Source organism: Pleurodeles waltl, chromosome 4_2 (assembly GCF_031143425.1).
Source record: "Pleurodeles waltl isolate 20211129_DDA chromosome 4_2, aPleWal1.hap1.20221129, whole genome shotgun sequence".
In the NCBI taxonomy this organism is placed as follows: Eukaryota; Metazoa; Chordata; class Amphibia; order Caudata; family Salamandridae; genus Pleurodeles; species Pleurodeles waltl.
In genome coordinates, this window is record NC_090443.1 from 44,827,343 (window position 1) to 44,850,855 (window position 23,513).

A 23,513-nucleotide genomic window follows, 5' to 3' on the forward strand; every position below is an offset into this window, starting at 1 on the left:
ACCCTTTGACAAAAAATCAATAAAGGCAAGTCAAAAAATGACTGAGTGGTAGCTCTCTTTGAATCAGTGCTGGCGGGTGCGAAAAGAAAAGAACATCGGGGTGACACATATACAGAACTCACAATATCATAACCGGTGTGGACGACGGGTGAAGAGCAGATTGACACCACCAAACGTGCACGTGGTACTGCTCGAGAAAAATCTCTAGATCCAGATTGATGCCTGGAGGACGTTCTAAGATAGGTAATCTGCAACTGGATGTCTCTATCGGATCTACCTTTCAGTCCCCCGGATTTTAGTACAATCACATCAACTCTACAGCACCCATCTGGATACAATAAGATCATGCCAAATCCTTTCTCAGCCATTCATGTCACACCATACACTGCTTTGCCCACCCTGAAGCACTTACACCAGCCTATGCTCCACAATGTCCAATTTAGGACTAATTACATCATACCACTAACTGCAATGCCCACAAGGGGCTAATTGCATCATAAGAGACTCTGCCTTAGTCAATGGCGTCATGTCACCTTGCGCTGCTAAGATGAAGTAATTACATTGCATCACACTCTGGAATGTTCCGGCTGAGACCAGTGACATCACACCACAATCCACAAAGCCCACTTAAAACAAATGGCATAACAGCACCATCCAACATGCTCATCTGTGTTGATGTCACTGCATCGCCCTCTGTTAGCGCAGCAGGATTTAATGTCAGCACACTACCAGCTAGAATGTTAGCTCAGGATCAATAACATCAAAACAGCCTCGGTTGTGGCAAATTCATCACACCAACCTCCACTACACCTGTACCGGTGACATCACACTGCCTTTAATTATGCCCATCTGAGTGCACAGACATCACATAATTGTTCGCAATGCCAGTTTGTGGTGAATAACATTACCCTACCCTCTAATCAACACAGAATTCAATGACATAACATTAGGCCCTGAAGCATACAAAAAGTGATGGGTGGAATGCATGAATTATTCTCAGCCACCGGTAATTACTAGGGGCCACATCCCACTCCATGGTTAGTTTACAAAACATGCCAGCTCCGTTTGGGCCCAGCCATGAGCACATCAGCCTTGATCCTGCTCCAATGGGTACAATCCCGCCCCATCTGTTAGGTCAGGTTCTCCCTGAACTGGTACACAAACAACCCAAGACCAGTTTTGCTCTTATTAATGCTTATCAGTCGGGTATAGCTTAGTTCCAGTGTCAAAGTGTGCACTGTACTTATGTCTTGGCATATCCATTCCCACTTAGGGTATCACACTGAAGCATACAAAAAAATGATGGATGGAATGCGTGAATAAATTTCAGCCACTGGTAATTACTCTATCCAAACCCCAGTACATCGTTTTTTTGCACACATGCCACCTCAGTTTAGAAGCAGCCATAAGCAAATATGTATCGGCCCTGCTCTAATGGGACCAGTCCAGCCTGAACTGGCAGGTCCCTCCTGAACAGGAACACAAGCAACCATACTGCTATGATGACCCAGAAGCCATCGCAGACCATCTGCCATGCATGACTTAGGCTATGATATCCCACCTGCCTCCATTTTGTTAGGAACATGACATCACATCACTTTCTGCGACATCCATCTGGGTGAATGATTTTACAGGACACTGCACCATCACCTTAGGTGTCAATTATATCACACTACTCTTCCATGTTCTTCCAGATCAAAGATCTCTCCTCATCCTGCACCATGCTTCCAAGAAGAAATATCTGTTGTGCCAGATGGGAGGACCTGCAACAATGGCCTCCGCCGTACCTTGCCACAGCCATGTCATCACATCATCAAAAGAAAGGAGAAACTTGTCTACAGCAGAGCAATGGAGATATAAAACAGACAACTTCACCATCCCAATGCCATGCTGCTACTTAACTACTTGTAATAATTTGCCACTGATGGAAACATCCATGCTGCTCGCAGTTAGCCTGGCTCAAAACATTTGCATAGTTCCTTGGTCAAAAATTAAGAAATCCCTGACGAGGGATTCAGTGAAAAAGGTACTCTAAATATCCATCTGAAAGCGGGCCTGAGAATACAGTGAAAAACAGGAGGGCTGAAACATGCTAGGGAGAAGAAGCAGTAAATGTTGTTTGAAGAGCAAAGTGAAACAGAAAGAGTGGATCTATTAACGCTTTGCGAGAGAAATGGGGGATAAAGGACAACCAGGAAGAGGGGGGCTGTGAGTACAGGACGAGAAAAAGAAATTGGGCCAGCATCACCCAGCTAGAAGGCTGAAAGTATGCTATGAGAAACGGCTAAGCAAAATGCCAACTCCAATAATAAGTGAGCTAATGGTAATCAGAGGAGAAAGAACCCATGATGAAGAAGGAGGTGGACCGTGCCCTAGGGAGAGAGAAACTCTAAATGCTAGGTGAACAAGCATTGGCAAAGCCAACAGTCTCACCCATACAAGAGCTACTGGCTTTGGCAATGTGTTTTGCCATGTCGCCCACCGGTGTGGCTGCTGTTCAGTATACCTAAAAGTTAGTGGCATTGAGTGTCAGAGTGTAGTGGGGGAGTACAGCATTGTAGAGTGGATTTATTGGAGTGGTGTAGAGTGGAAAAGGGGGAGCAGAGTTCAGTGGTTCAGTGTCGTAGAGTGGACTGGGGTGAAACAGGGTGGAGTTCCTTGAGGTAGTGAGGTAAACTGGACTGGAGTAGAGTGGGGTGGATTGAGGGAGTGTAGGATGGATTGAGTGGAGTGGCGTGGATTGGTGTGGGTGGATTATAGTGGAGTGGACTGGACTGAAATGGGGTGAGATGGATTTGATTGGGGTGGATTAAATTGGATTGGGGTGGGTGGTTTGGATTGGAGTACGAAGGGTAGATTAGATTGGACTGGAGTGAGGTGGATTGCATTAAAATGGGGTGGATTGGATTCACTGGACTGGAGTGGGGCGGGCTGGATGGATTGGAGTGGAGTGGACTAAACTAGGATGGGTGGATTGGATTGGGATAGAGTGTGGTGGATTTGAGTAGAGTGTGGTGGACTGGAGTGGGGAGGATTGGAATGTAGTGGGGTGGAGTGGATTGGTTTGAGTGGAACGGGCGGATTGAAATGGGGAGGGGTGGATTGGAGTGTGGTGGGCTGCAGTGGGATGGATTGGAGTGGGTTGGACTGAAGTAGGATGGGGTGGATTGCATTGAGGTGGGGTGGAATGGAATGGAGTGGTGTGTGGTGGGTAAATTGGACTGCATTGGAGTGGGCTAGACTGAACAGGGATGGTGTGGGGTGGGGTGGATTGTGGTAAAGTAGATTACAGTGGGTGGATTGGAGTGGATTGAACTGAACTGAAGTTGGGCAGGCTGGATGGATTGGACATGAGTGTGGTGGACTGAACTGGGATGGGGTGGGGTGGGTGGATCGGACTGGGGTAGAGTGGGGTGTAATGGAGTAGAGTGGGGTGGACTGAAGTAGAGGGGGGAAGATTGGAGTAGAGCGGAATGGATTGGAGTAGAGTGGGTGGGTGGGGTGGATTGGAGTGGATTGAAACGGGGTGAGGTGGATTGTGGTTGGGTGGACTGGAGGGGTGGATTAGAGTGCAGTCGGGTGGATTGGATTTGCATGGGGTGAGTTGGATTGGAGCAGGGTGGACTGGATGGGATGGATTGGATTGAATGAGGTAGATTGTATTGAGAGGAGTGGATTATGGTGGGGTGGAGTGGATTGGATTGAGTGTGGTGGATTGGATAGGGGTGGGTTGGATTGGGGTGGACTGGAGGGGGGTGGAGTGGATTGGATTGTGGCTGATTGGACTGGAGTGGGGTGGATTGGGTTAGATTGGAGTGGGGTGGATTGGGTTAGATTGGATTGGAGTGGGTTGGATTGGATTGGATTGGTGTGGGGTGGACTGGATTGGAGTGAGGTAGATTAAGGTGGTTTGGAGTGGAGTGGATTGGACTGGAGTCGGGTGGATTAAAGTGGGTTGTATTGGAGTGGGATTGATTGGGGCAAGGTGGATGGATTGGGTAGCAGTGGACTTGACTGGAGTGGGTTGGGCTGGATTGGAGTGGAGTCGGTTGGGTTGGAGTGGGATGGATTAAAGTAGCGTGGGTTGAATTAGAGTGGGTGTGATCGGACTGGAGTGGGGTGGAATTGGGTGGGGTGGATGGACTGGAGTGGGGTGGATTGGACTGGGGTTGGTTGGATTGGGGTGGACTGGGTAGTTGTGAGGTGTACTGGATTGAAGTGGGGTAGATTATTCTGGGCTGGATTGGAGTGGACATGATTGGTGTGGGGTGGATTGAATTGCTGTTGATTATAGTGGGGTTAAATGTAATGGATTTGAGTGAGGTGAATTGGGATGGAGTGGGGTGAACTGAAGTAAGGTGGACTGGATCGGAGCAAATTGGAGTGGGGCAGATTAGTTTGGAATGGAGTGGGTTGTTTGGGATTGGGACAGGGTGAAGTGGTGCCAGGTTGGAGTGGGGCAGGTTGTTTTGGATTAAAGTGGGGCAGATTGGAGTGGGAGCAGACTGGAATGGATTGGAGCAAGGCAGGTTGTTTTGGATTGGAGTGGAGCAGATTTTTCGGGATTGGAGTAGGACAGATTGTTTTGAATGGAGTGGGGCAGATTATTTTGAATTGGAGTGGGGCAGATTGGAGTGTGGCTGTTTGTATTAGGGTGGATTGGAGTGGGTTGGGGTAGAGTGGATTGGAGTGGGGTGGGGTGGATTGGATTCGAGTGGGGTGGATTGTGCTGGTATGGGGTGGATTGGATGTGACTGCGGTAAATAGGATGGAGTGGGTGGATTGCATTGGTGTGAGGTGGACTGGAGTGGGGTGTATTGTTTTGGACTGGAGTAGGACAGACTGGATTGGAGTGGGACATATTGTTTTGGATTCGAGTGGGACAAAATGGAGTTGAGCTGATTGTTTTGGATTGGAATGGGGCAGAGTGGAGTGGATTTGAGTGGGACAGATTGTTTTGGATTGGAGTAGGGCAGACCCAAGTTGGGCGGATCTGAGTGGGGCAAATTGTTTTGGGTTAAAGTGGTGCATATTCGAGTGAGGTGAATTGGAGCGAGGCAGATTGTTTGAAATAGGCGTGGGGCAGACTGTTTTGGATTGACAAGGGGCAGATTCAAGTGGGGCAGATTGTTTTGAGGTGGAGTGTCGAAGACTGGAGCGGAGCAGACTGGAGTGCAGCAGAATGTTTATATTGGAGTGCAGCAGATTACACTGGGGTAGACTGTTTTGGATTGGAGTGGAGCATATTGTTTTGGATTGGAGTAGGGCAGATTGTTTTGGTTTGGAGTGGGGGTGAATTGGAGTATGGCAGATTAGATTGGGGTGGGTTGGGAGAACTGGAGTGTGGTGGGTTGGAGTGGATTGGGGTGAGTGGTATGGAGTGGATTGGTGTGGGGTGGATTGTAGTGGGGCGGACTGAAGTGCTGGGTGCGCCATCAGTTTCTGCACGGCTCTGTCCTCTGACGGAAAAGGTGTGCAAATGGTGTGGGGGGAAAAATATACAATGGCTAGCAGTACCCCACGCGGAGAAGGCTATGAGTGAGTACTCTTGAAGAGCAAGAGGACGGATTGCTGGAGGCAGGGAGAGATGCAGCAACAGTGATAAAAGAATTATTAAAAGCCTCAGGAGAAAGGGCTCTCAACCTCAATGCAAGAGGTAGAGGCAGAGAGAGGGGACTAGAAATGCCGCAGGGGGACATTGCAAGACCTCTGGGGGAGAACGGAGGACTATCATCACTGAGAGAAACAGCTGTGAATACTCTTTGAGAAAGGCGTGATTAACAATACCCTCCGGAGAGATGGCTGGGAATAATGTGGCGGAGACAAAGAAATAGAGAGGGTGCTGCAAGTCCCTTGAATCTGCAAGAGCAAAGTCCTGTTAAAGGGAGGGCGGAACCTTTTCAGTAGATAATGTACCTTGGTCCCGAAGTCCACCTTTGTGAAGTTAAAGGTCTGCAGGTGGTTGTTGGAAGCGCGGACAGATGCTGCAATGGTTCCCCTCATCAGCTTATCCATGTACTGGCTGAACCACGGCCATAGCTGCAACAGGACCTGCGGCGACAGAGGAGGAGAGAAACATCAGAGGTCAAAAGCCAAGCAAAGTCCAAACTCCATCAACAGCATGCATGCTGACTGAGTCGCCTCAGCCTGGTCAGCGGTGTCCCTTCCAGTCACCGATTCCCACGACGGCTCCCTCCCACAATCTGACTCCACCCGCAGTTGTCCTGCACAGTCCACATATCACTAGCTCGTCCACCGTCAAGTAGCCGGACCTGCAAACGGATTCCAAAAAGTCTGAGGACGTGCAAACTGTATTATTCAAGAAAATGAAAACCACAACGACAGAGTGAAATAAATTCTATAACACAAGTCAGCACTATGTGGTAATCTCAAGTGCAAGAAGAGTGGTGTTCGAAACGTGGTTATTTTTTTACATCTAAGTATGTTTTTAAAGCAGAAGGTAGCACCCGCAGTTGTCTTTTTGTAATGGGTGGTGAACTCTTCCACTCTGCCTCCTCTTTTCTAACCTTCTTTTAACCACACATTGGGGCTTTGCCATTCATCCATCCCATCACTTCTTTACGGTTTTGTGCCACTTGCACGTTTACCTTTCTCCAGCCAAATCTCACTTTCTCTCCTTTTTTTACCATAAACTAAACGGCCAGAAATATACACTGATTAACATTGTTTGATGTTCTTCTCTGTGATTGTGACAAATGTAACGTATTTTTTCTTTGCAAATTAAACTGCTTCCTCAACTTCACAAACAAAATTCAATTTTTCCTCCTCCAGATGATAACTGGTATGCTTGCAAACTACAACAAGCATTAGCAAAGTCAGCAGGTCTGGTATTTGCTCTGCCTATGCTTGTGCTGTTTTGTCTTGGTGTTTGCAAAACTTTAATCTCGGGGAAGCTGTCTGGCCTTCAACCTTTTTTTTGTTGTTTTTTTTAAAGGTGCACTGGCTAAAATCTAAATTATTTTTGGTCTTAAATAGCACACATTGCCATTGACATCCCTGGCATTTAGGAGAACTACTTTGTAGGCAAATGTGTTCCTTGAGAAAGGGTAGAATGCCATCACTCATAGTGAAATTAGCCAGTGGCTGAAGTGGGCTAACCCAATGCCTCATGCTGTATACTATAGTGCAGAGAAGAAAAAATGTGACTGACACAATAACAGACCAAAGGGTGAAGAGTCTGACTGAAAAACCCTTTAAATATGTATATTGTACGTAGAATTTTAATAAAATCGACAGGTCTTGCTTAGTGCCAACCTAATAGCGAGTACCCCGCCCATCTCCTTGCACGCGATCACATGAAGCACAACACCTTACATTCTTACCTTGTTCAGCCACTCCACCTTTTCCACTTCAGAAAAACTGATCTGTGGATAGAAGAGAAATGAAACGAATCATTGTAAGAGAGACTATAATCCTTAAAACTAGATTTCCTAAGGTGGCAATAGTGCACCCATGAAGGTGAATAGAAGGATGCTGAGATAGCCTGCTCAATTCTTATTAGGTTGATTTCGGGCTCTAACGCTTAGCTAACATCCTTGGCCCACTTACCTGCAAAGCTACCCTTGCAAAATCCCACAGAAAAAACAATAACAAAAACAACAAGAAAAAGCAAGGCCTCTGTCTTCATAGTGACAGGACGGAAAGAGACCTTCTTTTTTCATTTGTCAATATATTCTACTAAGAAATAACTAATACACATTCTGGGCTATTCACCTCAAGTTTCCCACTTGATCCCCCATTTAACTGTGATGATTTAATTTTTAACCAATGAAAGCCATATGCTCAAAAGATATATCTATTTCTTCAATACAAAATAGGTAGGAAATGTAACTTTCAGTTAAAATAAATACCATTAAATTTTATATTAACGCCATATGTGTTGCAGTACAGTTTTAATCTAGGCAGATTCTCGCTGTAATACTGCTTAGATTCGTGGCCATTCAAAACTGAACAGCACACAGTCTTGATTTAAAATAATTCCTAATCTGGTCCCTACAGTATCTGATTAATACGACAACATTGCCTATCTGACCTTCGAAGTCAACATGTGCTCTAGGATACAGGAGGATCTCTTATTCTTGCATAAAGAAATTGGCATTTTTTGCAGATATTTTCAGATCTATAGAATAGTTTTACAATGCGTGTTAGTACAAACATAAAAGTTTTACACATTATAAATTGATAAGGAAAGTTTAGAAAAAATATTGAACTGCCTATTGCTCGACCGGCTCTGAATGCTTCCCTGCCCTCTTTAACACCATTACAAATGAGATGATAATGGAGCTGGAAAACAAAATCTAAACTTCAAATGCATTGGTGGCGCTCTACCCGAAGTCATATATCAAGAGCCCCTTTCATAAACTCACCTCTATAAGCTTAGATTTAAGCAATGTATCCCTTACAAAGGACATTGTTCTGGAGTACCTGGTGTAGGCTGTACTGGCCTCACTCCAGAAGAAACCTACAGCAGACCCTGAAATTCTTCAAATTATAGACAGGTGTTAAATCTCCACTGGCCACTGAGGCCTGCTGTCCATCACTACATGCTCACTCTCGGTCTGGCTGATAAGGCGGTCACTGCCCTCTATTGCTGTATATTACAGCAGTCATAGGTGCACATTCCACTGACTGAACACTGGGAACGAGATTTGAGCAGCTGACACTTAAGGAGAAGGTGGCAATGTTGGAGTGGTGATAAAAGTTGTCAAGGAGCGCCCAATTTAAGTTTATTCATTTTTAAATATTGCAAAGAGAGTACCTCACCCATCTTTACCTGGCTGGCGTGAAGCACTAACAAAATGCCAGTGCACACAGCTCCATTAAGGGCATTAGGAGCATCAACAGGACACCACAGACAGCTATGCACAGCACTCAGCAATGAGCCCTCGCTCAGTCACACCATGGGGCAGACCAGACACCAGTCCTCCCAGGTAGTCCAAGCACGCTGGTAGCATAGCTCCACACCAGGAAAATAAGGGCAGATTCTGCAATAGATGATCAGGTTAAAACCTTGGATCCACTCTGAAAGTCAGCCATGGCAAGCCATCAATTCGAGTTTATGTCCCAGTTACTGGTAGTTCCTCATTTGTGGGAAATAATTGCAATCACTGTTGGTGAAGGGTAGTCTCACACGCTGATCCATACAGTTTATTGCACGTGAAACCCCAGACAGCTTCACAGACCTGTTACTGTCCAACCTTATGTGGCTGAAAGCCATTTGTCCTCCAAGAAGATGAATGCCAACCCTGGGAGGGGGGCGACTAGCTTCCACAGAGGAGTCTTATTTGTTATTGTAATTAAGCAGACAAATGGCTCCACCAACCAGGAATGGCCATGCACCACCACCCACAGAATCAAGAAAACAGCTATCAAACTGGTAATCCTTTCCGTGTCCTTGGGCAAGGTATTCCATTTTGAGTCAAATTAAGCCACAATCTCCACTCCTGGTGCTGCCATTCTGTCTTTGAGTTTTGCAACAATATTGCCACATAGGACTCAAAGACTTTATTTTATTGCTCTGAAGCTACTCGAAGGTCATGGGAACAACCCTGCCAGATTGCTAGTCACCATTGTTTATGGCCAGAGCTACAACAATATCTGATTATCTTTAAACCACTGACTTTTGTTTTTGAACAATGAAAATATCCCTGGCAAATGCTTTCACTCTGGTCTGTCTCGTGTAGGTCCAAGAATTTAAACTTTAGAGGCACAATACAAATGTCCATGGACCTCCCTCTTAATCATGGCCCAAGTTCCAACAACCAACAAAATATAACCCAAGTCCTATTTCGTTATTCCTAGCTGAAGTATTCAAGTGACCAGCCTGCTACGAACACTCTAATTGCATCAAATTAAAGGTTTTAGACTCTCCTTTAAGAGCATCAAAAGGGTGCAGAGAGACAGGGGCTGGAACAGGCAGTAACTCGCCTCGCAGTAGTTCGCCAACTCAATCCAACTATGAGTTTTTTAACTGTAACTTTAAAATACACATATTGTAGCAATTACTGCGGCTGCTGGCACAAGACTTGTCCTCCAATGGATATTCATTCAAAGACTAGGGTACTTGTTCCAATTACAGGGTTTTAAGAGTCCTGTATTGGTAATTTTCATCACTCCCTCCATGAGTCAAGAGTGGATAATTTGCATGCCTGCTACCTTTACTGGATGTAGTAGCCAATTTACAGGCTCTCTCTCCGGGGTTGAAGCCTGATCTCCCCATGACCTGTGGTCACCATGGTAGGCATAGAAAGTACCATTGAGAGTTTAAAGGGCAGACATTCAAGTGCTTTATGGCCATCACTGGGACTTGTGATCAGTCCAAAGTTATCTAGAGTCACCAACGCGGCTAGGCAGGCCTAGGTTAGTCTTTGTCAGATGAATGCATGCATGCATTATGACAGGTCAGCACTCGTTGGCATGTATTGCTGTAGAATTACTACAGTTATCCAAGTAACAGACAGAACAAACAAAGGAACTCTAACTGATTTAGTGAGCCATTTGCAATTTCAATGTACTGGCTCTGCGTACTTACACATGCATAGATTAATCTTCAAGACAAGCGTACGCGACTGGCAGGATCCAGCAGGTAGCTGCACCTGCTGAAAGAGGATAAGCATGCCTGTACCAGACCGACCTTCACACTCCTAGGGAGTCCGCTTGGGTGGGGAGGCCCTGCTAACTGCAGGGGCTGGGTTGAGGGCCATCCCAAGTGCACCGGCGGCCCTGTCTGCTCTGTGAAAATAGAATGTAGAGACAGGAGCAAGGTGCAGCCTTAGTGAGACACAGGGGTTACGGTCTCACCACCAGCAGAAGCCAGGTTGCACAACCCATGGAACAATTGCTCACACCAGGCCACCAAGCCTGGGGCACTAGACTGCATTCAGGCCTAGAACCATCCAAGCCATCTATCTAATTGGGTCAGACCAATAGGGAGGCAAGCTGCGAAGCAGCTTGGTATTTGCCCTGCTGGGTGAAGAGACACACATCAGAGGTGGGCTTTCTTGGAAGTCAGTCTTGAATCGGATAGTCCCAAGCAGCATGGAACACTTTTCTTGAAACAACAGCAGAAGCTGCCCAAGCAATCCATCCCTAAGTGGACAAGCATACCCAACCAATCATAGTACAGTGCTGGCTATAAAGTTCCCAAGCAGTCCACCCTGTCTGAAAAGTTTACTACAGGTTCTTGTCTGCTATCCAGGAAGGCTGGCTAATGGATAGGCTCCTCAGGCAGGGCATGGGGCAAGGGCAGGCTGGCCAGGGCCATTGCGGTGCCCATGGAGAACAAAGAGATGACCAAAAGATCCCAGATACCTTGTCCATATTAATCTGGAAGCGGCCACTTTATTTTCCTGTACTACCTGCACAGACGGTTACAGAGGGTGGACATTTGAGCAAATGCCTCCGACAGCATCAAGCTCAGGGTGGGCTGGAGATATCAAATAAGCCCTTACCAGGACGTCCAGGTAACCTAGAGCAGGCCGCCCTGCCCAGGATGAATCTCTTCAGAAGCCCTGGCTGATCTTTGGGAAGTCTGGCTCTTGGCACAGGGTTTGAAGGCCCAGGGGGTCCGGGGGGCCAGGCCTATGAGGGCCTGGGAGGGGCCACCTGAGGCCCCTGCAGCACCCTTGGAGAGTGACCAAATTACTGACAGTTTCCAAGCAGCTTGTCCTAAGTAACATGGACGAATGCCACTAGGCTTTCTTGTAATGCATAGGCATGGGGCAACAGAGCAGGACAATGTATTCGATCCCTCCCTCCCCAAGGAGTTCTGGCTGAGCACGAAGCTTCAAATGAGCCCTGACTGGGACTTCCATAGTAACCCAGCCACCTGGTCGACCATTAACTCCTACTGAGCACACCACCAGATGGCCGGCCCTGCAGGACAGCTATCGGGTCACACTGTACTTTCTGGAAAGCATTTCTGCTTAAACTGGAGTGGTGTGAAGGGACTCCGCGGGACTTGACTCAGACTCTGGGCCCAAACCGAACACCAGCCATAGAGGAAGGCCCACATGGAACCCACACTTGGGCCCCACTCAGGGCTTTTCCCCCTGGCAAAGCAGGGGAGCTCTCCTGGGCACTATGAGACACAGTGGGCTGGTGCATAGAACTCAAGTAAAGGGAGACCATGTGAGTTCTGACCTGGAGCCCTGACAGAGATTAATACTCCACCAAGAGCACAGACTGGTCATGTGGCTGCTTCTAAGTGGCTTCCAGATACTTTGGAGAGTCAGGGGAGAGCAAGTGGATTGACAGCAGTTCACCCCAGCACTACTCCTACTAATACATGGGAAGTCCACTAGCATTTCTTGGAATCCGTTCACACCAAGTGACAGAGGAGGACATTCGGACAAATGCATCCGACCTCCTGGAGCCCTGACTCGGCTTGAAGATTCAAATGAGCCCTCATTAGGACCTCCATGGCAGCTCAAAATTCTGAACACTGAATCACGCCTGTAAGTGATATGTTTTGTTTATTAACTTTAAGTACAAAACATCAGCAGTGACATTGGCATGGCAATTTTTGCACCGCTCATGTGGATCTGGTAAAGTGCCCATCAGGATAGTGTTTGATCCATCTATAAGCATCTGAACCTTTGTAGTAGTTAAGCTATTTTATACTTCCCTTTTATTATCAGCTTCTATATGAATACTTAAAGAGCTGTCTCCCTGTATTACATGTGACAGTAAGAATAAATTGTGTTCCAAATGAGTGCCCAGCCCACCACCACTTCCAATCTCAGTTCCAGGTAATAAGCCATCTCTAGGTCTACAGGCTAGTGAAAGAAATACATGAGAAAATGCGCCATTACTCCACATTTCACCACGTCACTTCAGGAAACCACGATAATGGCTCCTCCCCAACAGATAAGAAGCTAACTGTCTGTGCAGTGCCATACATGTCCTGGATTGTGACAGTGTTACTGTGGAAACCATCTGGTAAAACCAGAGATAAGCACCCCATACCTGATAAGTAACCCAAAACTAGAGAAGTGTCAGGAAAACTAGAAGCTGTGCCACCAGAGGCGGGGGCAGGAAGATATCACTATCTTGTGCATGCAGGAAATACAACCACTCTCTTCGCTAAGGAACATTACTATGAGATACAGCAAGGCCTGCTGGACTAGCTGACAGCAAAAGGGCTTTAGTTCTCCTACCAGAACAGGACAGGCAAAGAGGAGTATAGAGTAGTCAAAAGACCCTGGTGCAGGAGGCATGGGCCTCGCTTCTCCTAATTTTCTTATTCTGACCAATCATTCTTAAGCCATGTGTTTCGGGTTTGAAATCCAATAAACTACAATTGAGCCAGAAAGACTTGCCAAGGGCCAAGCCGGATCCACCTTGTTTCCTGAGGGGTGCTACATTTCCACACAGAAACAAAGCCACAGGCCAAATATATTGGCCATGTGCCCATTCCCTGTAACATGTAACCTGAGTGCATCCTGAGTGGATGAAAAAGGATGTCTTAATAATGGCCCTTCATTAGGTCAGAGTGCAGCCTATTGGTTTTAATCTACAAAATACATTGGACATTAGGGGACTCTTGGCAGCCCAAAGAAAATCTGTAAGAGGTGCACTTTTGGTAGTTGAGCAAGTTGCTATGGAACTATACAACACCAACACACAGGTGCACTTATAAATGATTGGTTCTCTCCAAAACGTTAGGGAAAACGTTAAACATGGCCTGGAAACAACAGCAACCAGTGGTGCTGGATCAATTTTTTGAGTTAGGTATTTTGTCAACCAGTTTCTTGTGCACATTGAAGGGAGTTCCAAAGCTTACCAGTTTCCACTGAAAAAAAACTGTCCCACCAATTTGGTTCTTTCTGTACCAAATGGATGCTGGTGGGTTTGCAGTTTGTTTTGTAGGAAGACTGGTCCTACACCATGAACATCCCTGTGAGTGCAGGGGTGTGGAGTTCCTATAGCTCGAAGCTCAGGACAAATTGTTTAGTGTCAAGGGCAACAAGTTTTCATGTTTATTTTGTCCATGCGACAAGTAGGCCTAACCTCTCTGCAGCACAAACTCTGGTTGCCAGTTTACAGTACACCACATTGTGGAGCAGGGGAAGGAATTGTCTGCAGTTGTGGTAATATTTGTTTCCATATGTTTGTTGTTCGAGCTGGCATTTATGGTTCATTAATGCAAAGCCTTTATTATTATGGTAAGCTCTCTAAATGCATGTAAGTTCAGACTGCACTACTGACAGTGATTTCAGTAAAAAAACAGAATGTGTACAATATGAGGCTAACGGGCTCATGGAGGTGCCGGGGACAGGGATGGAGATGAGACCATGGAGAGAAACTAAACCAGGCTCGCCGCATCCTGGCTGTTTGGCTTGGGCAGCAGGGAAAGTAACTGCTAGCCCGGAAGTAAGGTGAGCAAACTGGACACTACAAACAGATGAGAAAGGGATGAGACAAGACTAACGCGCCAGTTCAGCCTATTGTGCTGGAGCGAGCCAACCCTACCTAGCATTCTGACAAAGTTCGGGTGACAGGTACTCTGTAAACTGGGGTGGTGGGCAGTTCAGAGCCTACGGTGTAGGGTAGCAGGGTGGGGGGATTTGGGATTTCAAAAGTTAAAGTTCTGTTACATGATTGGGTTTAGTCATCTTAACATGCATGGCCCTGTAAGCCTGGTGGATCTATGGGGTTGTTGAAAGCAGGGAGGGGCACACCGAACACTAATAACAACAATATGCACCACACTACACACCTACAAACCGTCACGAATGGCTCGACCTGGACTCACAGTATGGTCATGGAATGTAAGTGGCCTAGTGGCCTGGTCAAAAAAAATTAAGCGCACCTTGGTGAAGCAATACCTGTGCATATGCGCCTCGACTTGGTGCTGCTCCAGGAAACACACCTCCGGGGCAAACTATACAAAACCCTTGATCGCTTTGGATGTACACTAATGGTACACTCCAGATATTCCACCGATGCACTCGGGGCTGGGATCCTGGTAAGGAATCGGTGCCGCTAATTTCCCAACGCACTTGGTATGACCCACAGGGCCGATACGTGGCTATGGCAGGTACGTGGGAGGACATTCACTTAAACATATGCTCGGTCTATATCCCTCCTAGGCTGCACAGCGCCATAATACCCGCAATCAGCTTTTACAGCTCCCACGGGGACTCTTAATGTTGGGTGGAGGCATAAATGCAATAATGGATCCCCAACTAGATAGGATGGGTAGGAGCAGTGCGAGAGACTGTCGGGGAGGGCTGCAGGCGTTTGTGGCAGCAATGGGGCTGACGGACATATGGAGGGAGCACAACCCACACATACAAGACTACACTCATCTCTTGCCTCCGCATGCAAGCCTCTCCCGTCTATATTATGTCTTCATGCTACATGCACACGCCGCTAACTTCCATGCGGTGACACACCTCTCCAGTGGCATTTCTGATCATTCCCCGGTGGAGGCCCGACTACGGGGAGCCTTCCCGGGATATAACCTTACCCCCAAGGATCGACCCCTGATACCTCCACGATGGGGAACTAAAAGGGATGCTCAGAAAGAATGCTGATCTCTATTTCCAGGTCACTGCCATCTGCTTCCACGCTTTGGGAGTCAGTAAGACTGTAATTAGAGGGCAAGCACAGCCACAGATAGGTAGGAAGAAAAAGAAGACAAACTTAAATGTGAGGCCATAGAGAAATACATCCTGGCTCTGGAGGTCAGAATGCGGTCAGGGAGAAGAGCCATTGTTTGCTCCTGAGACAACATGATCTCAGGGTACTACCTGAAAACCGGGCGCGTGACTACACCTTGGAGACTCAGCGCCATTTGTATGATGTAGGGGACCAGGCCACAAATTGTTAGCATGGTTGGAAAAGAGGTAAGGAGGGCTTGTGGGTCCCATCTATCCTGAAGCAGGCCAATGAGCTGCAGACTACAAGCGCAGACATTGCCCATACTTTTGCGACATACTATGAAGACCTTCATCGGTCAACTGAAGGGGCATCAGAGGCAGATTGTGCAGACCTCTTAAGGGATCTCACCCTCCCAACACTGACGGGAGATGAGATGGAGGAGCTAGAAGGAGACCTAACCTAACCTAAGAGCATTCGGGTAAGGCAGCAGACCTGAATCGGCTACTCACTGAACTATATAGGGGGATGGCGAGTAAAGTAACTAAACCTATGCTGGACATGTTCCAGGACGCACTGAACAAGGGCTGCCTGCCAATGGACCAAAGGATGGCCACAATAGTAGTTATACTTAAGAAAGGCAAACCGCCGACGGACTGTGCCTCCTATAGGCTTATATCCTAGTTAAATGTGGAGGCAAAAGTATTGGCCAAGATGCTGGCAAACAGATTGCCTACAGTTATCAGCTCCATAGTCCACCCAGACCAGTCGGGCTTTATGCGCCAAAGGAGTACATGCCTAAATCTTAGGCACCTGTACAGAGTACTCCAAGCAACTGCTTCCCCCGCTAAAATGGCATTCAATAGTATAGAATGGCCATACATTTTCGTTGAGGTCAGTAGGTTCGGCTTTGGGCTAAAGTTTGTCAATGGGTCAGACTCTTATACCACAGACCTCTGGCAAGGGCCTTCCCTCTCCACAAGGGTACTAGACAGGGATGCCCCCTCCTTCCTATGATCTTTGCTCTGGTGCTCAAGCCACTAGCGGCTTGGATCCATCAAGACCCATTGATATGGGGCTTAATGTCAGAGGGCGATTGGGAGGATCGCATTTCACTATGTGCAGATGACATATTACTATAAGTAACCCAAACCCCCGCTCCATGGCCCGACTGATGAAGAGCTTCCATATCTTTCGTAGCTACTCAGGCTACAGAATAAACTGGACCAGGTCGGTAGTATTTCCCTTGGCGGGAAGGGTGCCGCGACTCCCCACACACTGCGCAGCGTCGATCGAGACAGGATTCCCATATCTGAGAATTTATATCACCTGGGATCCACAGGAGTTTATCCGTAGAAATGTCTTGCCGCAGCTGAACCACCTGCGACAGGATGTGGAGCGCTTGCGGACCCTCTCCCTCTCCTTAATGGGCAGAGCGGCATTGTATAACATGATGGCACTCCCCTGCTTCCTATACACGCTACAAAACACACCTTTCAAAGTCCCCCGGATTTGTACAGGAAGATTGAGGCTGAGTGAGGCTTCTGCTCTTGGACGGCGGGCCGCCGCGCATTGCACTAGCAAAGTTACACTGGGGGTATATGAAGGAGGGGCCTTGCAATCTCTAATATTAGACTGTACTACTGGGCAGCACAGCTCCTGGTGATAAACGAGTGGGTGTTCTCAGAACGACAGGAGCCAAGATATTGTGAGGACAGAGTGGCCATGGGACGCAGACGGCACAAGTCAATTTTATATTGCAGGAATAGGGAACACGACCTCCCGCATCATACATAGGCAGTAGTACGGGCATTGACAGAGCCACAGCCCACTTGGGCTGGAAAGGCAAACTTACTTCTATGACACCGTTCTGGGGTTGTGATTTGTTTAGGGACATAGGGACCCTAACGTGATTCTCAAGGTGGGAAATCATAGGCATTGAGCATTTGGGCGATGTGTGGCGGGGTCAGGAGTTCAATTTAAGACCCTTCAACAGGAATATGACCTGGCAATCACTAAACACTACAGATACCTTCGACTTAGACACGCCCTTCGCAGACACATCCCACTAGGGACACAACTACCAAACTTTATACCTATGGAAGTTCGACTTAACGGAACCCATAGGTGGGAAAGGTGTCTCTGTGATATATCGAAATTTAGTCAACAACTCCCCCAATCCGCTGGGGCCTCTGAGCCTCCTGGTCATTGGACCTGGGAGACATAGAGGATGATGACTGGGCTGAAGCAATACAAAGCCCCTGAGAGATAGGAATTACGGTCCGGTTCCGAATGGTGCAGCTCAAGATCCTACACAAAATCTATTACTCGAGAACCCTCCTACACAAAATAGGCAGAGCGGCCTCGCTGATCAGTCTTAGGGGATGTGGACAGGAGGGTACTTTCTTCCATCTCCCCTGGGACTTCCCACATATTCAGGACTACTGAAGAAAGGTCATGACAGTCATGTCCTGAGCGTTTTCAGTAGAGGTCCCCAAAAGCGCGAAACGGCTACTACTAATGATTACAGTGGAAGGCTCCTGGTCCAAGAATCAGGAACACTAGTTGGCGCTGGCGGCTGGGGGGGCGAAACGAAACATCACAAGGGCGTGGGAAAAGACAACTCCCCCCTCACTTGCAGAATGGGAATCGGATCTACACTGGTGTCAAAGGGCTGAGAAAGTGATGTATCAAAGAAGAGACTGTCCCAAGAAGTGGGAGAAAATATGGGGAACATGGAGTGCCTTTAGAGGGTATTGATGGGGCTGGTACGGGACAAGAGAGGGAGGGATTAAGAGAACACTCAGTGTGGTTGCACGGTGCTCATCGACTCACCTGCTATTTCCGTAAAAGCACCCTCCTCCAGGGTGGATTCCTATGTACTTGCTATTGCAAAATATATTCTACATAACTCAACAATTGCAAAGTCGCTACATGTAATGCTCCCAGAATGCTCTCCAATTGGATGCAAATATTTGCATAAGCTTGAAAGCAAGAGCGATGATTCTGTGCTTTCAAAGTAAAATATTCACAAATAAATGCAACTGGGAAAAAACTTTTGCTGAATTACTGACATTTTAGGTACTATTTCTTTGGAGCATCAATGTTTTGATGCATGCTAGTATTTTTAAAAAATATATTCATAATGGAAAATCAGTGAAACCAGTTTCAACAAGATTATGGAAAACATGAAAATAAACAAGCACTGACAAAGTCAGTAGGTCCGACTTTGGTGGCCAGTCTTTTGGTTTTGTCAATGCATGTCTTATTTTAAAATGGCGATTGTAAAACTTTATTGTTGTGGAAGCTGCTTGGCCCTCACCATTGTAATAAACATTGGCAAAAATATTTTTTGGGCTCAAAAAAGCACACATTGTCATTGTAGTTTATGGCACTGAACAAAACTACTTTGTGTGCCAAAAGTGTGAAAGAGCAAATTGCTGTCACTCACAGTGAAGCCAGCCAATAGACAGATAGACAGCGAGATAGAATTTTTAACAAGAACAAAAGGTCTTGCTTAACGCTAGACCTAATTAGGGGCCAATTGTTAAAGAAAGTCACAAAAGTGACATGGTATATGTCTTTGCATTAGTGCAGATTTCCAAATGTTAATGAATTCACAAGAATTTACAAAAGTAGACCAGGAAATCGTACTCATACAGAATATTTGTGAACTGTATTTTAGCACGAGTATGTATGCATGTGTAGATTTGCTCATGGGAAAATATGTTGAGTGTTTACAAGTTCCTTTTCCCTCCGGCCACTTTTTTCCCCCAGCCCTGGAAGAAGTGTTACTTCTTCCATTGTCAGGAGTAAATATTCAACCTTTTCTGGTATGGGAAAAGCTTAGAGAAGAGCTGGTGAAAACCCATAAAACATGCAAGTTAGTAGGTTTGCACAGACTTAAAGGGCATTCCAACCCTGGAAATTTTGCTTACTGCTACCTCCAGCCACAGTATGCAGATCTGCAAAAAGGTCTAAATTTAGCAAATTGCTAGTATTCACGCCTTGTTATAGTATTAGCCCTAGCATAATCAGAGAGGTTATTACCAGAGCTCTTATGTATCAGATTATTGTCAATTTGACGCCACTCTACATGGCATCAAAAGGGACACGTAGATTTTTTTTACAGGACAAGTAGATTTATTAAGGAACATGTCCTATGGCCAAGTAGATGTTCTATTAAATTCCACACCCCTGTGAGTGATACACAAAATCCGAATAGGATTCATCTGGCCACCAGGAGCAAATGTAAGTCATAGAAAAGTCTGTGTAATATGGTCTCATTTCATAGGTGCAGAAGTAGTCTTGCAGTTCTTTTTTAGATATGTTGTAGCTGGTTTAAGAGGAAAAGCAGGTGTTCTCATTAACATGTTCCAATTTGGAGAGCACTAGCATGATTTTTTTTCTGAGCATGCTGTGGAAATGCCAAAAAGTGGGAAAGGTCAAAGGCACACCAGAATTCTCAGTATGTGGAAGGGGGTGTTGATTATGTGATTTACCAGTGAGACTACTAGTGAGAGCTCTGTGCTTACTATAACCTAGAGATTCTGGACTTCACTAGTTGCTAAGATAAAATATTAAAATTCCTTAAGATAATGAATACTTGGCTGACTATTAGTTGGTTGTCCACATGTTAGAATTCCTCTTTTAGAAGTAGTGAGATTTGGCTAGCCAGCAATTATGAGGTGTAAGTTTCCAACTGTTACTCGGTAATGGTCAAAAGAATAGTCATCAAAGTTGACATTTTTCTCAAGTTTTAAAAAGATTTGTGTCAGTGTCGTAGAAACAGGAGGAGAGGTTTCAGATTTTGTAGATTATAAGAGTACAGGGCTCACATAAGCAATGAAAAAAATGAGGGGGAAATAGTAATGCCCTTAGGGAAGCGTGTTTTAATATTGAATTGTACCGATTGTCAAGGTGCAGGCAAGATTAAGTGCAGCTTCTTTGCGATGAAAGGAAAACATACATTGTATGGCAGACCCTTGAATTCCACGTGTAGTTTGCCTTTAAGAGCTGGATGGTATGCTCTGTCAAATAGCTGCTGAGAAACTGGGTAAGGCGACGTTTATTATCACATTCAGGCTAACTGGAAAATTGAGGTCACCTTATTTGGAGATTAGCAGCTAGGAAAGACAAGGTGCCAAACTGGGTTGGAATCCCATTTTGAGCATCAGAAACTATCTAGTGGAAGGCAGCTCTTTCACCAGATGTGCCCAGACAATATCAATGGCTATCGATCTGAAGCTTGAAGCTTCAGTCACGTTTTGTTCTCATTTTTTTTGCGTGGATTTATGAAGGTTTTGAGGCATTTCAGGAAGAAGTCAGTTAATAGAGAATAGTTCAGAATTGTTCTACGGGTTTCAACCTAATATGGTGGAGCAGATCACCTCCTGGATAAACAAATACAATTGTCTTTTGCACTCACATTATTTCTTTCTTTGGCACTCATGCGTGAAGCAAGAACATTTGCACTAGAAAATAGCACAGTAATCAATTGGTCCCTTTCTGAGGACATATAATAATCTAGGTTTAAACTTGCTGTTGAACTTTTAACTTCTCGAACACACGTTTTTCCCAACTTTCAAGCAATCTCTAACATAACAACTGTGGTCATGCGATAGTAACTTTAAAGGTGCACTTATACCGAGCGTGAGGGGCACAAAAGAAGGAGGGGTGGAGAGGAGAGGTCTCCCAAGTGAAGCAACCCTGTCGAAAACTGGTGAATCTTCTGTTTCGGCTCCAAATTCTGTGTCAGAAGGACCGTGTGCAGAAGATTCCGTCTCACTTGGAGCCAATTCCAATACAAATACTGGGTTGCAACCCCTCGGCTCCTCTCCTAACCTCCTAATTTCAGCCTCCATGGCAAGTGGGACAAAGGGTTCTTCAATTGTGGAGGAGATGATGGGACAGATATTGGTGGAGCTTTGAGCTATAAAACTTTCTCAGGAGGAGACTCGTAGAGAGACGAAAGACCAGCTTACTCAATTGAATACTCACTTAACTCTTCTCCCCTCTCGAGTTTCACATGTGGAACAGAGGGTCTCCGACCTAGAAGATGCTGATAATCGAATTGAATCAACAACGTCTCAGATCCAATCTGAATTGGAGGACCTCCAGTTAAAACTGGATGAAGCAGAGAACAGGTCCCGGCGCTCCAATCTCAGATTTGTAGGGGTCCCAGAGGGGATCGAAGCAGCCTCATCGGTGGCCAACATCATCTTGGAACTCATCTATAAAGTCGTCCTTCCAGATAGGGATAAAACGGAGGGAACCTCTCTTTCATGGGGCTCATAGGGTACCCTTTACCCGCCCTGCTAACTCTAAGTATCCATGCACCATTTTGGTTAACTTTGGAGACTTTAGAATCAAGGAACAAATCCTCTCTTAAGCTAGAAAAGCGAGGGAGTTCAAGTCTAATGATAAGTTTACTTTTTGTGTTTTTTCAGATATGTCAGTAGCGGCTGCACACCGTCGCCACAAGTTTGTTGGTCTAATAGACAGTTTCAAAAGATTGGGGGCGCCGGTTGGTATTGTGCAACTTGCTAAACTCAAAGTATTACATAAAGGCCAGGCGAAGGTTTTCCAGAATGTTCAGGAAGCAACCAACTTCTTGGAAATCTTAAAAAAATCAAGGAGGGGGTACTTGATAAGTGAGATGGGGCAAAGGGGGGATAGAGTTATTGATCGTCTTTGACACCGTACGCTATAGGTCTTTTTGCACATGGTATTATCGTGCTTAAAGCTCTGTTGCCTGTTGGGAATATTAGAAAAATAGGGTTGGCTTGAGAATCGTTTTAAGGCGAGGTGACATTTCTCTTAGGTGTGTTGCCGTCATGCTGCTCTTTTGAGACCAGGGCTCTAAGGGTGCCATGTCAAGGCACTCAAGTCTTGGGTTTATGGGTGAGGGCGTGGGGGAGGGGGGTAGTTCACTGTCCGGTGGGTCATGACGGGTTGATCCGCCGGGGAAGGGGGGGAGGGAGGGAGGGGCCAGGACGGAGAAGGGCCTCGACGCGGGGGCACGGGATTAGGGGAGGAGGGGGTGAGATAGATAAAAAAAAATGCAGGTGGAGACTAGTCAGCTATATCCTTTACCCGGGGACAAGGTTCAGGAGGTGAGTGTAGTAAAGAATGCAGCCACAGTACAATTGGCCATGGAAAGGATGGGGTGGAATAACCAGAAATGATTGGGTCTAAGATAAGAGTAGCCTCATGTAATCTCAATGGGGCCAATAATAATGCTAAGCTCTAAGCGGTTCTGAACTGGTTGGCAACATCTCAGGTACAAGTTGCTTTCTTGCAGGAAACTCATTTGAAGGCCAATGGCAAGCTACCTAAACTTCCTGCATATATCGCCCACTCTTTTTTTGCATCGGCCGACGCCACGGTACGAGGTGTGGCAGTTCTGTTTTCTAGCAAATTTGCAGGAATAATAAAGGGAGTTTTTAGGGACCCGCAGGCAAGATGGATAGTAGTTGCTACTATGGTGGCAAATAAACTGACCCATTTCGTAAGCTTCTATGGCCCGATAGAGGATGATGTAGTGTCAATGCAGGCTCTGTATGGACATTTCGCTCTACTCCCAGGTTACTTTATAATAGGAGGGGACTTTAACGTATACCGAATATTCAATGGGACACATCACGGTGGAATGAAACGCAGAATAAACCAAGAGCTTGCCAAATGCTTCTGCAAATGTTCATGGATTTAGCTCTAGTGGATGTGTGGCAGGCTGATTATCCCCAGGAAAAATAATTTACATGCTACTCTAAAAGGCATAATACCGCATCAAGAATCGATTACATTCTAATCTCATTTGCACTGAAGTGGCAGGGGTCAGGAATACATGCAAACTCTTTTTCTGACCACTCGGTTCCCTGGGTTGATAT

General features: G+C 46.2%; 1 protein-coding gene across 3 annotated transcripts in view; it reads right to left on the reverse strand.

Annotated features, from left to right (window-relative positions):
- ESYT1 (extended synaptotagmin 1) overlaps nucleotides 1-23,513 on the reverse strand; it is a 420,895-nt gene that overhangs the window by 318,185 nt on the left and 79,197 nt on the right. For all 3 annotated transcript variants that reach the window (XM_069230578.1, XM_069230579.1, XM_069230580.1), the window contains exons 2-3: nucleotides 7,344-7,385; nucleotides 5,917-6,051 (exon numbers count right to left, since the gene is read on the reverse strand). In XM_069230578.1, coding sequence (XP_069086679.1) covers nucleotides 5,917-6,051; nucleotides 7,344-7,385 — 177 coding nt within the window. The remainder of the gene's footprint in view (nucleotides 1-5,916; nucleotides 6,052-7,343; nucleotides 7,386-23,513) is intronic.